The sequence below is a fragment of the Pseudorasbora parva genome, chromosome 23 (assembly GCF_024679245.1).
Source record: "Pseudorasbora parva isolate DD20220531a chromosome 23, ASM2467924v1, whole genome shotgun sequence".
Classification (NCBI taxonomy): Eukaryota; Metazoa; Chordata; class Actinopteri; order Cypriniformes; family Gobionidae; genus Pseudorasbora; species Pseudorasbora parva.
The window spans coordinates 6,823,580-6,840,140 of record NC_090194.1 but is presented as its reverse complement, the minus strand read 5'-3'; the positions used below and the strand labels follow the sequence as shown (position 1 = coordinate 6,840,140).

Sequence of the window (16,561 nt, the reverse complement as noted above, 5' to 3'; positions counted from 1 at the left end):
TCAAAATTTCAATTGTTTATTCAGTTTAATTTTGTCAGGAAAAAAAAAATATTGTAAATAAAAAAATACAATATATATTCCAATGTTACTTTTAAAAAATATATATAGTGAACAACAACAACAAAAATCCTCATAAGTGTATAAAAGTCTTACCATCCATTCCACATCCAACATGTTTAAAACATTACCAATAAATGGCCAATCAATAAACATTCAAACTTTGCTAAGACATGTGCTGAATTCAGAACCGCATACTAGTATACTACTCTTACTCTTTCTACCATTAAAAGATTAAGTGAGAGTAGTGTGGGAATTCACCAATAGGCTGCCATTTTTATATATGTGCCTATACTGCCATCTCCAGGCCACAATTATAAAGCACACAGACAATGTAAAATAATCTCTACATATATCTATCAAATGTTAAATTAAGACAGTTGCAGTATACATGCAGGTTTCCCACATTCTCCAATTAATTAATTTACTTTTCCAGTTTGTGATTTCAAGATAATTTAAGTATTTTTAAACGACTGTTCTCCTAAAGAGATTTTTCCATAACATTTATATTTTATTAATTTGGCAGACACTAAATTAGCAACTGAATTAGGAGCTGATCATATTAATAATGATCATTTCTATGACCTAATCATTTCCAGACCTGGAAAACAGAATTAGTATGTTTCTAATAACACACCAGAGGGCCTGTAAAACTGACAGAACAACTCAAAACAGCAGCCATTTATGATTTATAGCAATTTATTTTATTTATTTCATTAAAAAAAACCTGGTTGTGTAAATAAATGAGGTGTAACTGGTTTGTTTCAGTAGTAATAGTTCAGCATATTTTTCTATTGCGCATGTGCTGAACAATGTAGTTTCTGGGCCCTATCATACACCCGGGGCAATGCGATGCCAGGTGTCACACAAGTGTTTTTTGCAAGTTTCCGCCCGACGCAGTAATCATTTTCACGTCCAGCAAATGATTTGCTGAAAATGGGCGTGTTGTTCTGAAAATGAGGTGTTTATTGTTGGCGCGCTGCTATTTTGAGGCAACTGAAAACTACTGCGCCATTACCAACAAAAACCTGGTCTATATCAATAGCACAGTATTTTTTGTGTTATTTAAAGTGTGCATTAGTAATATGCACCTATAGGCGGTGCATACACTCTGCTAATTACACACACAGGGACACGCAGCAGCACACATACATTTTTTTAATATTAAAAATAAAATGATTTCTCACTCAAATTCCACCATGTAAATAACAAATCAGCAATAGTGCAAAGGCAAAATGGATTTTAAAGGGAATGAGAGATGAGACTCTGATGTAGCCTACTTTATACCACATTATGCCCAAAACACACCCATGACTCATTAAGAGACTAGGTACCATTTTTTTTTACATTGTTAAACTAGCAAAAGTGAATTCAAATAGCCCATAAGTGCACCTGCTCCATGCACTTTAGACCACATGCTCAGATTGCTAAAAGAGCCCTCTGTGTATATGAGCACAAATATATGGGGCATAAGTACAAAAACTTAAATGTTTTATTAAGAAAAACCTGAATGATCTACCCAATTCTCCAAAAAAAATCACTTTTTCAGAGTTAATCCTCCAAAAAAAGTAAACACATCTATACCAATCAATTTGTTTCAATACATATTTTTGTATAGAATGTTTATCACACAACACAGCAATTTTCTACTGCACCACACAGGACAGACGATTAATAAAAGATGAATGGCAGGTCAGAGCTTATTGACTGAATTGCTCACGACTCAGATCTTTGCAAATATAAAACCAGACTAGTCAAAACCTGCCACACTTAAAAGCAGAGATAACTTTAAAAAAGCTTTATGCCTAAACAGAACAAGAACGTATTGCACATCAGTCCAAACTTTAGATAATTACTGTACTTGTAAAGCAGCAATGTACTGATATTTCTTAAATATTAAATCTTTAAGTATTAAACTTCTGTAATGAATTCAGTACATACAATGAATGAATTCAGTATGACCTTGATTTTCAATATTTAATCCTAAATTTCTTCAAAAGTGCTATTGCCAGTGATGATATCAATGTTATATTTGCATACTAAATTTGACTGGTCTTCTTTCTTACATCTATTTGCATACTGAATTGTAATTGCATATTTGGCCATTGCATATATTCAAAGGAACTGTATGTAAGATATGTATTTCAATTAATCATAAAATGGCCCTGATATGTCACTAGACTTAAGAAATCCTGTTAATTTCAATACTTATATCACTGACAACAATAGTCCGACCAGGATATTGTCATTTAAAAGTTGTTTTTGCAGCCCTTAACTGATGTTGAAGTTGACATGTTGTGTTTTGGCCTGAAGCTCCGCCCTCCACCTATCTACCAATCATGAGTCAGTAGTGTTTCAGCACCCAGGTTGCCAGATCTGCTCTAGTTGTCACAGCTGCAGCTACAAACGTTACAGCTGATCCTGCAGCCTATCTGGCAACCTCGAGTCAGGGGGAGGGGGAAAGGGGATACACCGCTCTACAGTTATTTGAAAGTGATTGCAGTACCAGTTTTGGTCACAATCTTACATACACTTCCTTTAAACACTTATAGAAGCCTTTCACAGTTACTTATTGATTCTAGTTTGTGGACAAAACAGAACTAAAGCTTAAACCTAATCTTACTGTACCTTAAACTTTAATCCCATTTTGTTGCAACCTTGCAAGCTACTAATATTTATTTTAGGAAATGCAAATAAATATTTTTTGCTCATATTATTATTACATTATTATAATAAAATATATTTCCCTTTAGAAATATACTTATTAGGGCCGGGACTCGATTAAAAAAATTAATCTAATTAATTAGAGGCTTTGTAATTAATTAATCGAAATTAATCGCATTTTAATCGCATATAAATATTTTACCTGAGAACAATGAGAAGTAATTTTTCACATGTATTTTTAGTATACCATTGAATAATGACTGAATACATAAGCTTAATCAACAAAATATTGTTTATTTATTTCAGTCCAGCAGACCAGTGCAATGTTTGCCATTAAGTGTAGCAAAAGCATATTTGTGATATTTGAGGCTCGATGTGCTGCGGTGATACGCTAATTCCTTGTTGTATAGCAGGGGTGTCCAATCCTGCTCCTGGAGGGCCACTGTTCTGCTGAGTTTAGCTCTAACCCCAATTAAACACACCTGTACCAGCTCATTAAGGTCTTATTAGGCATACTAGAAACTTTAGCAGTGTATTGAGGCAAGCTGGAGCTAAACTCTGCAGGACGTCAGTGGCCCTCCAGGACCGACTTTGGATACCCCTGTTGTATAGCTTGCACACAACCATGCTCTTGTCGACGCTACCATCATTTCGTTTTTTAAAACTAAATTTCCCATCCACGGGGCCAAGCAAAGCGGTCTCATCAGCTTCTTCGTTCATGTTCACTATGGTTTGTTGTTTTCATGGTTGTTGTCGTGACTCATGAGCGCTAGTTGGTGTTCCAGTATAATCGGTCCGTCAAAACTCATTCATTGAAAAACGTTCCGCGGGGCAAAAATAAGTGCGATTAATTTTTTTTTTTTTTTGCGTAATTAATTAACGCGTTAAAGTCCCGTAGTTAATTAATCTTAATTAACGCGTTAAAGTCCCGGCCCTAATACTTATGTTCCCTTTAATTGTGGCCTTCCCTAATGACCACAATTAGCATATACTGCATTTCAGGAAAAAAAACATATGACTGAAAATACTAATAATAGACTTTTGGCTTGAACAGAGTGTTCTGTTGCACATGTGCTCAGATGTTTTCATTTCTTAGTTGATCCCCCTGTGTCTGTATGAGGAAAGTAAAGAAGCTCACAGGGGAATCGAGGTGAATGACTGAGGTATTTGATTTTAAGCTACAGGTGGGTCATCTGAAGCTTCAGTCCCATCTTCTGATAAGAGTGTCTGAGTGTCATTAGAATCCAACGGATGGACACACCTAAGGATTCTGGAGTGAGACACAGAGTCAGAATGAATCAGCATTAACTACAATGTAAAAAAATATTTTTAAAATAAGTTACCTGGTTGCCTTAAAATTTTGAATTCATTGAAATTAAAAATTTGAGTTAATACAATGAACATTTTTGAGAATCAACAATCTTTATTCAAATATTATTAAACGATTTTGTAAGCATATTGGGTAACTGGATGTTTTATTTGTGATGATGCAGTGAAACATGCCAAATTATACTATTCATTTATGCTATTTATATGATTTATCACATTTTTTATGTGGTTCTGATCCAATACATTTTGAGTTTCTATTTATTAAACCAATTTTCTTCATTGTATCAACTTAAATGTTTTATTTCAATAAACTAAAAAATTTAAGGCAACCAGGTTACTTACTTTTTTTAAGTTAAACCAACAATATTTTTTACAGTGTACACACTCTCATGTATAACAAACAATACAAGCAGCAGATGCAAAATGGGAAAGAGGAAATGTAAGCCTTAGTTGGCATTGAGAAATGAGGAACTATAGCCTATGTTCACGGAAGTACAGATTCATGTTCGTTCAAAGTTATGAATAACCTATTTCTATTGGTTCAACAATTGTTTTCCTGACCAGAAAGCATATCATATAATACAAAAATGAGCTTAATGTAAATCACGTGTATAAATGAAAGACATTCTGGTGGTCAGTCATATTACAAAAATACGCAGGAATGCACAGTATAGCGGTACAAATTTTTTATATATTGATATCGGCTGAAATTGGAAATTCCCATATTTTTATGTTTAGATTATATTTGCCACCATCTAAAATTCTATAATAATTTAATAACGATGTCAAATGTAATCTTTAGCAAAATCTCAAAATAAAAATCGATTTAAAGCCGTTAAAGTACCCCTATTTTGTTTTGGAGGTTTCCTAAGGTTTCCTTAAAGGGATAGTTCACCCAAAAATTTAAATTCTGTCATCATTTACTCACCCTCAAGTTGTTTCAAACCTGCATGAAATATTGGGACCCACTTTATATTAGGTGGCCTTAACTACTATGTACTAACATTTTAATTAATCATTTGATACAATGCACTTATTTTGTACATACATGTTTTTACATTGTACTTACATTTAAAAAAAATACCTGTATGTAATTACGTCTGTAATTAATTTCTGTAGTTACATTTGTAATTACACAGTTGGCACTTCCCTTACACCTAACCCTACCCTTAAACTTACCCACACCACCACACCTGTCCCTAACTCTACCCGTAAGTTTACGTGCATAATAAGATACGTTGGACATCACCTCATTTCTCAAAGAGTCTGAAAACGATTTGTTGAAAGATTTTCACAAGCCTACTCTGCTCTGATTGGTCAGATGGCCCTGTTTGTTGATGTGATTGGTCTGACGCTTACAACGCGTATGATGGAATTCCAGCTCCAGAAGCTTTGTTCGTGCTTGATAAAGTTTTTATGAATGATTGCATCGCAACCAAACTCTTCCAGGCCTCAGCTACAAATTTTGCATACATTTTACATTTACCACAAACAGCTATATTACACACTGCATGAAAGGTAATATTTGAAAAAGAATAATAGTGGCACTTTAAAAAAAATATATATATATATATATATATATATATATATTTTTTTTTTTTTTTTTTTTTTTTTTTTTTTTTTTTGTTGAAAAAATGACAGAATTATATAAAAGTGTGGAATTTCAGTATCAAAGATTTATCAGCCCTAAAGTGAAAATAATTATTGGCTTATCGTTATTGGGTAGAATTTTTTACACGCTCTCATACCCAAAGTGCTATAGTCAGCACTCATTTTAAAGTGGTGGCTTAAATGCACGGTTTAGACATTTTAAAGCATCAGTAACTGGTTATGTTTCAGTGCAGCTCTTACCCTAGTAGACTTAGGGGAATGAGACAGAGTCCAGCACTCAACAGGAAGATAAAACCAGGACACCATGCCACAGTGTCTGCATAGATTCTGCTGAAAACCGCAGAGGACACGTTACTGCTCAGGTTTTCCATAAAAGCCACACAGGCAAAGAGCGCTCCTGAGGGTACACAAGGAAAAGTCTAACATGATTGTCTTTTCAAAGGAAAAATGCATGCAGGCTAAAAGTACAAACCAAACTATTTTTAATTTACATTTCACATTAGGATTCTTAGATTTAACACTATTTTGAATAAATGCCTTTATGGTGCATAGTCACAGTCTCTTGAGCCAGACAAGCTCTTATGACCAACATCTAGCGGAATAAGGAGTTTTGCCTGGAACAGTGATTTTCAGAGAGCCACTTACCCTGCTCAGACTTTGAGACGACCTTTGACATCATCGAACGCAGGACGGGGAACGGCATGATAGCAAACATAGCAGGAATCCTCACTGTAAGCAAACATATCAATACTCACATTAACTAAACAAACAAGGCCTCCAAAATGACATATTTAAACGGCTACAAATGTACAGTTCATATTGACTTAATAATATGTACAGCTAATTTACCAAAAAAACAGGGTCCAACATGTAGAACAGATCATTGATAATATTAGATAATGAAATTCATTAACACTTTAGTATGGTTACCAGTGTAGTTCAAAAAAGTTAATTGAGCAAACTTTATCTTGGTATTACTGTACATATAATAAATGCATAAAATGTGATAAGATATGTGTGGTTGCTATAACCCAGGAACAGCGTCTGTTTGTTCTTAATTCATTTTATAAATCATAATTAAAATTCATAATATCACACATGCAGTGCACATATATACCACTTTTATATTAAGAGCAAAATTGAGCTGTGAGATAGAACACACATATAAAGAATTTATTTTGACTGTGACGTCTTATAAAATGTATTAATTGTTGAAGGTTTAGTCAATCTCTCATTCCCCCTTCATTATTGTTTTATTGTTAACCTTACTTTAAAGAAGAAAAAATGCAAGGCTTTAAAAAGATAGAGATTCTGGCCAGTTCAATAATTCAAAGATATTCATATTAAGGCCGATACATAAAATAGATTTTAAAATTTGAAAGTATTTTGTGTAAATTAAACAAAAAACAAAACACAAAAATATTGGCATTAGCATGATGAAAAATTGATATTCACTTACTAAATAATTTGTGTTTTTTATTTAATAATTATTAGTTACTAAATTATTGTTTAGTGCTTTTCAGGGTGGGTTAAATAGGAATTTGATTATGGGAAAGTTAGTTAGTTGATTATTAGTGCTGTGAAAATCAATTAATTGCATCAAAAGTTTGTAAATACATAGTGTGTGTGTGTGTGTGTGTGTGTGTGTGTGTGTGTGTGTGTGTGTGTGTGTGTGTGTGTGTGTGTGTGTGTGTGTGTGTGTGTGTGTGTGTGTGTGTGTGTGTGTTTTGAATGTGATTAATTGTTTAAAAGCCCTAATATTTACATTTTCCATAATTCATCAATTTTATAAGATATCCTAAAACATTTTAGTGTAAGCGTGCATCCTCACCGAGAAACATCATAAGCGTAGTCTTTGCGAAAGCCGTCATCAACATGCTTATAAAGATTGACAGTATCCCGATGAAGACGATGGCTTTGTTAGGGAGACAGAGGGAGAACAAGTACACACCAAGAAAACTAGTGATGAAAATGGAGGTGCTGGCCGCAGAGCCATAGCCGATGAGGATCTCGCTCCAGCACAGCGGCTCATTGAGTTCGTAAAGTGTGATTATGGACAGACCCCCGGTATTGACAAAAGATAAGGAGGAAAATGTGACAATCAGCAGCAAGAGAACCCATTTTGTTCGACTACTTCCTCCTACAAACAAGTTGTAGATACCACATGCTAGTTTCTGCAAGGCCCGACAACAAGCCGCATTCTCTGACCGGTCAATCACCCTGGTTTCTTCCAGAATGAAGATGGCGTATAGCAAGTTAACCATCTGAAATAGGGCTGAAGTAAAGAAAGGCCAGTTGAAACCGGACGCATGCAGGAAGTATCCTGTGGAGATTGATGCCACACCTGCCAATAAACCAATCATCATGTCCACCACGGCCATGCGAAGGGTTTTCTGCTTGTCGTCCACGCATAAATCGGCTACGTAGGAGAAGCAGCCACCTAGCATGGTGCCGATACCGCCAAAGAGGGCACTTACAAAAGAGGCGGCGATGAGAAGATAGAGGTTAAGCTCGAAGAAGGAGACCGCCAGGAATGAAAGCGTGTAGATCAGAGACCCAATGAGGGGCATAATAATGGTGATCTTTCGCCCGCGCTGATCACTGTAGGCCACCAGGAGGAGGGTCACCATGAGACTGGGGATCATGGAAGACAAATCACTGTACATGGAGAACAGAGAAGCTGCTTTCTGCACCTCCTGAAAAAAAGAGAGCAAAAAATAAATAAAACAGATGTGCATACAAAACTCATGTGCATACTGTATCTTATGACATATGATGCAATTCCTGGTCCAAACAAGAAAGAGGAAATGAAAAAGCTTAGGTATCAATGACCACAACTATACTACAACAGACAGTTCTCTTAAACAACAGGTGGAACTCTAATTTAAGGGATATACTAAAATAATCAAGACTTTTTATTTCGTCATATTGGGCATGAATTATTGATTTGAGTTATTGGTTTACTTATTATTTAGGAATTTACTAACTTATTAGGGTTCTGTCTTACTATGGGAAGAGACTGAACACCTGCACATTAAACATTGAACCGGTCTGTTAAACAGTGTTGCCATGGGCGAGAAATATTTGACTGATCGAGTTCAGCAATGACTTCACCAATCAGAATGAAGTATTCCATAGCAAAGAGCACAATTCATGCACAAAAGATAATGAACTTAAAATAACCGATTTTTTAGTTCTCGGCCTCATTTAAAAATGTCATATGATAACAATGGATAATAACAATAAATAATAACAAATCAAGGGGAATTTATTTCACATAAAGATAGCATACTTTTCAAATACAGCTCTGGAAAGAATTAAGAGAACACTTATCATTGAAAAATCAATGTTAAATGGTCTCTTAATTTTTCCTGAGTATATACATTTCACAAAAATACATTTACAATAGTTTTTTATTATTATTATAAAATAAAACCTGTTACCAGATCCAAGCATTAATCAAGTCTGGCAAGCCAAAAATAATTAGCAATTACTTGAATTACTTTTCTCTTTAAAAAAGTATAGGACTACTCTTAATTTTTCTGTAATTTAATTACAGTTACTAAATGCCCCTTAGACTATAACACAACTCTACAAAACAACTATAGTGGAGTTAAGTAATGTTAAACTAATGTCTAAAGTTAAAATGTATGTTTCAAATGAAACCTTGGTCCATTCAAAAATAACTAAAGAATTAAAGCACAGTTTACGCATACTTGTATTGTTCAACTGGTTGAGGTCGATATAGGATTAAGAAAATAATTATCAATAAATAATTCAATAATTTTTAGAGAAGGTAATTAGTACATTTAATTATACTATAATTATGAAGATATAATTAGTAGCTATTAATTAATTACTTAGTGTAAATAAGTGTTATGCCTATTGTGAGCCTAATAATAATAGGGCTTATATATATATATAAATAAATAATAATTATTATTATTATTTATTTATTTTTATTTTTATTTTTTTTGTCTTTGGAAGAAAAAAAACTGTAAATAGTGGACATGACAAGACCAATTCGGATAATGCTATAAACTTTTTGTAGTGCTTACTTAGTTAGACACCTGTGTGGACCTGAAGGGGAATTAAACTAAAATATATTGGTTAAAAGCAACTGCTAACTATGAGAAAAGTTGAGTCTCCAGTTGATTTGAAAAGTTGCTATATAATTCAATGACATTCATTTTTAAGCGTGGCTTGAAGGAATAGTTCACCTTAAAATGAAAATCCTGTCATTACTCTCCCTCGACTTGTTCAAAACCTGTATGAGTTTCTTTCTTCTGCTGAACACAAAATAAGATATGTTAAAGAATGTCGGTAACCAAATAGTTGATGTTTACAGTATTTTACAATGGAAATCAATGGGGACCATCAACTGTTTGGTTCTGAAAAAGTTGAGAGAGTGTAAATGATGACAGAATTTTCATTTTAGGGTGAACTAATTTTAGTAAGTTATCCAAATGATGTCGTTGTCAGATTTTCATGCGACATATGAAAACCCTTACCTTTTGCTGGCTGGTGTGGTTGCTGGTGTTGGCGGCGCATCGGGAAGTGTCGTCGGACACTGGGTAAGATGAGTTTGTGATCTCCAGCCACAGTCTGCGATACACGTACTGAGACACGAGGGGATAAATCATAAAACTGGCAAAGGCGTAAATCGCGACGATCGGCTCAATTAAGTACAGCCTCTTCATAGTGTCGATGGTGTGCGCTGAAAAGCCAAGATGAACACAGACAAGTATCAGTCCAAATGATCAGACTAATTGTAGCCCAACATAATTGGTTCAACCTCTTAAACTGGTTAAATATCAACCTCCTAGCATCATGACAGCTCAAATAAAACTGTCAACTGCTGAACAGCATGGACAGTCACCTGTCTAGTTTACTTACGGACAATGCAAACTGATTTAGGACGTATATCTTCATTAAATAAATGCAACAGAAGTTCCTCTCTTCTGCTGAGACTCCTTTGAAAGCGTTGTGGCAGTTATGCAGTATTCTCTGTTTTGTTTATGAAACATGACTTATCGCAATATTATGAAACGCCGGTTTCCTGCCCGTGATATTCTGATTGGTCAGTTGAATTTAAAGACTCCAAGTCATTGGTTGGTGAAGCTGCCAATCACCCCGAATGGGCGGATGAATTGTGAAAATGCGTGTGCATTTTTGTCTTGAACCTTTTGATACATTATAATTTAAAGTGCACTAACGACTGCTTCTGGGGAAACAAAAATTGTATATAATATAATATTTTCAGAATGCTTTTGTAAGGTAATTAATTCACTTAGCCTATTCATTTGTTTTTACAAATCAATTTCAAAGCATATGTGCTTTGTGTGCTCAGTGCCTTTCAGGGAGTTATTTAACCATGCATGCATGCCTTTGGAGGGCTTTTGTCTTTCACATTAAACTGTATAAATTCCCATAATTTCATATTTACAGGCAAAGCAGGGATTCTCCAAATTTTTGTTAACTGAAATTTCTTTGACCTAATATAGGCTATTTACTTGAAGTCTGTCTATTAACCTTCTGAGATTTTAATTGGTATATTAGGTCAATAATACAATTAAGTTAATTATAAAAAAGTAGGCTATATAATTTAAAAATGTTAGGCCTATATTAAATATAATTAATTAAAATAATAAGTAAAATAATTAAGTGTGTGGTTCTCTGATGTCGGTTAATGGTCACATGACATAATAATAATAGTAATAATAATAATAATAATAATAATAATAATAATACATTTTATTTTTAATGCACTTTATATTAAACAAAATCTTAAAGTGCGACAGATTTAAAACAATCAACAACAACAACAAAATAAATAAATAAATAAAATAAATAAAAATTAAGAAGTTACAAATCAAATCAATCAAAAGCTCTGCTCAGCTCTGTGGGTTTTAAGACCATCTTTAAAAGCATCTACAGTCTGTGGGGTCCGCAAGTGGACATGGAGAGCATTCCTCAGACTGGGGGGCTGCTGAGCAGAAGATCTCCCATAGTAGGGAGTTTGGTCCTGGGAGTCCTGAGAAGACAAGTCGAAACAGAGCGGAGGTTACGTGTGGATGTTTGTGTGGTGAGGAGTTCCTTGAGATAGGTGGGTGCGTCACCATGAATGCACTGGTGGGTAAGGAAGGAGATCTTATACTCGATCAGCGAGACAGGAAGCCAGTGGAGTGATTTGAGGATGGGGGTAGTCAGGGGCGTGGCACCAAATTTTGGGCCCTGGGTACAAACCATCTTGCTGGGCCCCCGTACCATGTATGTGTATGTATAGAAAACTGACTTCTAAGGCCCCCCCCCCCCTGCCTCGGGCCCTGGTTACTCAGTACCCTTTATCCCCCCAGTCCCACGCCCCTGGGGGTAGTGTCATATTTGCGCACCCTGACAAGCCAAACCCACATCGAGATGTTTGGTCTGGAAATTCACCATTGACAGAGCTCAATCTGAGGGGCGGGATAAACGGTTGTCTTTCAAACCCCCTCTGCATGCAGTAGGATAGAGCTACAACCAACCAGAGCAATGTGAAGCGGAGCTCATTAATAGATTAAACTTTACTTTAATCGTATCCGGTCTGCAAAATTTAGAACACATCTTCCCTTTTTAAGAATGACTTCAGTGCGGTTCTTTGTTCTTTTCTCAGTGAAAAGCTTAACTCCAAGCCTTCCAGAGTCATGGTCAAAGCTGATACGAAAGACTCTGTGTTTACTAGTAGCACGCAAGCGCAACTCTGCCGTCATTATGTTAAGCCCCGCCCACCGACTCTATACACAATGTAATTGGCCTGACCAGAGTTTGGTTTTTACAGCTCAGAACTGTATTGAGAGTTGCTAGACGACACTCGCGGCAGATTAGATTTGCTGCCGCTAGGGTGCGTCTAGATGTCTAGGCTAGAGGATCCTAGCAGCGCTGTTCTGTACACTACAGCCTCTGGAGATTTTTGCCAGAGATGATGATAAGGAGCGCATTACAGTAGTCCAGCCTGCAGGAGACAAATGCGAAACAAATTAAATATATATATTTTTAGTAGTGTTAAAATTAAAATAATTTCTTTTAATTAAAATGTTATATGATTTAATTACTTAACAGCTATTCATTCAACTCAGGAACCCCTGCAATTCCGTTATGAACCCCAGTCTGGGAAACCCGTAATGTAGCTAATATTTAATACACTTCATGTTGTTGATAACAAAGAATATGATATATTTTCTTCCTCTTTCTATTTTTATATTGATATGGTACAAGGTAATATAGCCTACTCAAATCAACGTGATAAATGAGTTAGGTCCAAAAGTAGTCAGATTATTACCTGAAATAGGTTATGTAATGGATTTTCGTACAATTCTTGTCATGTAATTTGTAACCGATTACAATTTGTAACTAATCTACCCAGCCCTGGTGTATGGTAACATTGAGTAGGTGTAGCCTACATAATGGCAGGGGTCTACATGATGTGAAAAAATAAATCCATGTTTGTTGCTTTAATTAGTTTTAATCTGAAGAGGGCGCCTCGTGGCCTATAATCAGTCTATAATGGCTGATTCGGATAAAGTCCCGACCTACCTGTTATTTACCCAAGATGAGCATTTGATAGAGGCTGCAGCCTTCCAAAGAAGAGAAAAAGGCAGCCCAGAGCTATGACTTTCATTTTTTTTACATCACATGACACAAATGTGACCAATCAGCGGTCAGCTTGAGGCCCCGGAAACAGTTTGGGGCGTTACCACGGAACTCTAGTTATCCATTCTAGGTTGCGGTTGTATTTCTGTGTTAGAGAACTACCTGCCCCGTTAATCATTTTGTTTCTACCCATATACGATCACCACCATCCGGGGGAAGACAGACACAACTCTGACAGGTACACAAACCTCCTCTTAACCAAGTACCCTCATAAATGCATAATAAATACTGACATATTACATCTGTAGCTTTAACGTAGAAACGCACACATTACGGCGCGCTGTGATCAGTTAAATGTCAGTTTATATGGTTCCGAAACGCGATGGAGAGCTAGCCGGCTAACGTTAGCCGTCAGGGCTGTTCGTGATAAAGGCTTTTGGCGCTGTCAGTCTCTCTTATCTGTTGATTTTGACAGACCCAGAGCCAGCGGGAACTGAACTTCTTTATTCTAGTTATCACACGGATGATTATTATTGTCTCGTGCACTAACCTTCATCCTCACAATAAGACAGTGGCCCAAGGTTAGACAGTTTGTATGTGCATGAATAATAAACATGTTCTTAGATTTTTGGTTGCAAATCTGGATGTGTGTGGCGTGGCATTCTGACATTTCTGCATGGTTTGTTTCATTTGAGACGGACATTTTAGCTCGTCTCTTCGGCTTTGAAGGGATTTAGGTTCATGTTCCGTGCTGTCGTGTTGCTGAAATGACAGCACAACTTAACGTTGCATGTTTTTGTTAGTATCTTCCATATAATGCGCAACACAGCGTAGTCTTTATAGAAATCTTGTGTATTTTAGCAAGGAGAATAAAAGCACGAACTGTGCAATGCTCACTGTTTATTTTCTTCCCCCTAAATGAATGGTATATGCCAGGATGCTGTAATAAAACGCTATGAATTGTGTTTTCGTGGTTGCATGATGCGACATTTGAAGCATCTGCAGGCGGTTTGAGGGTTCGAATATGTTTTTAACAAACCCTGCGGTGTTTTCTTCATACGTTTTCAAAGTAAATGTATTTTTTTTTCTTATTCAGGGCTGAAACAGGTTGTGTCTAGCCATGGCATTCAGTAAAGGTTATCGTATTTATCATAAGCTGGATCCACCTCCATACAGTGTGATCGTGGAGACCAGAAATCGAGAGGAATGCCTGATGTTTGAGTCTGGAGCCGTTGCTGTACTGTGTAAGACACCCTTTATAATATTTACTTTTTATTTATTCATTTTAAATCTAAAAGTGTTAAACCATTTTTGTTATTGTTGTTGAAATATTGAAGACTTAAAGGGTTAGTTCAGCCAAAAATGAAAATTTTGTCATCAACGGAATGTCATTACGTCTGTTAGCTACTCATCCTCTTTCCTAACCCATAAGACGGAACTCAAATAAAACCCGAGAGCTCTCTGGCCCTTCCATAGACAGCAAGTCAACTTTTAAGGCCCAGAAAGGTAGTAAACCACTACAGTGGTTTAACCTTAATTGTATTAAGTGACAAGAATACTTTTTGTGCCAAAAAAACAAACAAAAATAACGACAGACTCTTATGCTGTTGACGTAGTGTGAACAGTGCAGAGCTTCCAGAATGCCAGCTTACTATTGGCCGACGCTGTTCACGTGAACACCACAACGCATGCGCACGAGTCGTTCTGCCGTAGAACTAGGAAGCGCTGCCCTGTTTACACTGTCTGACACATGCTAGAAGAAATTGTTGAATAAAGTCGTAATTTTGTTTGTTTTTTGCAAACAAAAAGTATTCTTGTCGCTTCATAAAATGGACTATCACATGGACTATTTTAAAAATGTCTTTACTACCTTTCTGGGCCTTTAAAATGATAAATAAATAGATGTCTATGGAGGGGTCCGAGAGCTCTCGGATTACATTAAAAATATCGTAATTTGTTTTAAGGAGATGAATGAAGGTCTTAAGGGTTTGGAAGGTGAGGGTGAGTAGCCTAATTAATGACAGCATTTACATTTTTGGGTGAACCATCCTTTAAAACTTTGATTTCCATTGATTCCCAGAATTTTTTAGATACAAGAGAAAAAGTGGCTGAAATAGTCTTTTGGACATAAAACTGTTTTTGAGTCTGTAAATCATTTGTAAATATGAGGTGGTTTTTAAGTAAATGTTTTGATGTTATCCATCCACAGCGGCGGCAGAGAAAGAGACCATCAAAACGGCATACACCAAGATGCTGGATGCTTATGGGATACTGGGAGTTCTTCGTCTTAACCTTGGTAAAGTTTCTCAGCTTTGTCATCACAACAAATAGAAATCCACCCTGTCGCCAGATTAAAAGAAAAAGCCCAGACTTTAGGAGATAAGTAGAGTGTAAATCTCACCAAAACACTACAATTCACAGCAAAACCAAGATTTATGGAAGGGAAATGCACAACATACTATCAAGCAGTTTTTACACAAATATAGTCACTAATTGCAGTGTAACTAACAGGTAATCTCTTAAAGTTCTCAGAAATATCTATTGACTGAGATTTTCTTAAAGAATACAACCTAGACATTGAGACTCATCCACCCCACCCCGGTATTCAACTAAGTTGCCGATACAAATGGGTCTGATTCTTAAAGTTTCACATTCTGTATAGAGTGGTGTGGGTATGACGTCACTTTGTAGGCCAACCAGCTGTTAGGCATCACACTGGTTACCTCAAGAAAAACCCAATAGGTTTTTCCCATAGGCTTTTGGAAAAAATAAGCTCTGTGATCAACAAAAGTTTATGATACTTGTACGTTTTGTCCATCAAGATAATTATCACAGATGAACACTTTTATGAATTTTGAAGCCTAAATGCAGTCGCCAGAAGTAAAAAGCTAAAGGAACTAAAACTAAGCTATAAACAAACTAGTGTCTGGTTCCACAAATTAAATGTCACCATCACCAAGCACGATTATAAGAGCACGATTATAAGCATAATGAGGCACTGAGTTGACCTGTTTGGAGTGATGACGTTTCATCTCCTTGAGAGCCTTAATTTCCATTAACCTCTTGTTAGCAACTGCCTTCAAGACAAGTAACAGCTTACAAAATCACAATAATTCTGATGAGTTTTATGTTGTAGAATAAAACATGATTGCATCTTGAGCTTGCGTTCACCACAGACCTTTTTTCAGCCATTTAACTAAAACCCCATTCAAAAAACCCATTGACTTCCGGACGAGGGAACCGGAAGTGCTAATTCTAACTCGTTTCTGCA

General features: G+C 36.0%; 2 protein-coding genes across 11 annotated transcripts in view; one reads left to right on the top strand and one right to left on the bottom strand.

Moving 5' to 3' along the window:
- Positions 1–3,664: 3,664 nt before the first annotated feature.
- si:dkey-5g14.1 (lysosomal proton-coupled steroid conjugate and bile acid symporter SLC46A3) lies at positions 3,665–10,725 on the bottom strand. The gene is made up of 6 exons (XM_067433664.1): positions 10,558–10,725; positions 10,173–10,378; positions 7,493–8,357; positions 6,307–6,390; positions 5,902–6,058; positions 3,665–3,991 (listed from the first exon to the last, which is right to left on the bottom strand). Exons 2-6 carry the CDS (start codon positions 10,359–10,361, stop codon positions 3,895–3,897), a joined length of 1,392 nt encoding a protein of 463 aa, XP_067289765.1. The 5' UTR covers positions 10,362–10,378; positions 10,558–10,725; the 3' UTR covers positions 3,665–3,894.
- A 2,671-nt stretch (positions 10,726–13,396) lies between these two features.
- The window catches only part of synj1 (synaptojanin 1), a 35,077-nt gene continuing 31,912 nt past the window's right edge, over positions 13,397–16,561 (top strand). For all 10 annotated transcript variants that reach the window (XM_067433477.1, XM_067433473.1, XM_067433474.1 and 7 more), the window contains exons 1-3: positions 13,397–13,528; positions 14,387–14,534; positions 15,500–15,586. In XM_067433477.1, coding sequence (XP_067289578.1) covers positions 14,411–14,534; positions 15,500–15,586 — 211 coding nt within the window. In that variant the 5' untranslated portion in view covers positions 13,397–13,528; positions 14,387–14,410. The remainder of the gene's footprint in view (positions 13,529–14,386; positions 14,535–15,499; positions 15,587–16,561) is intronic.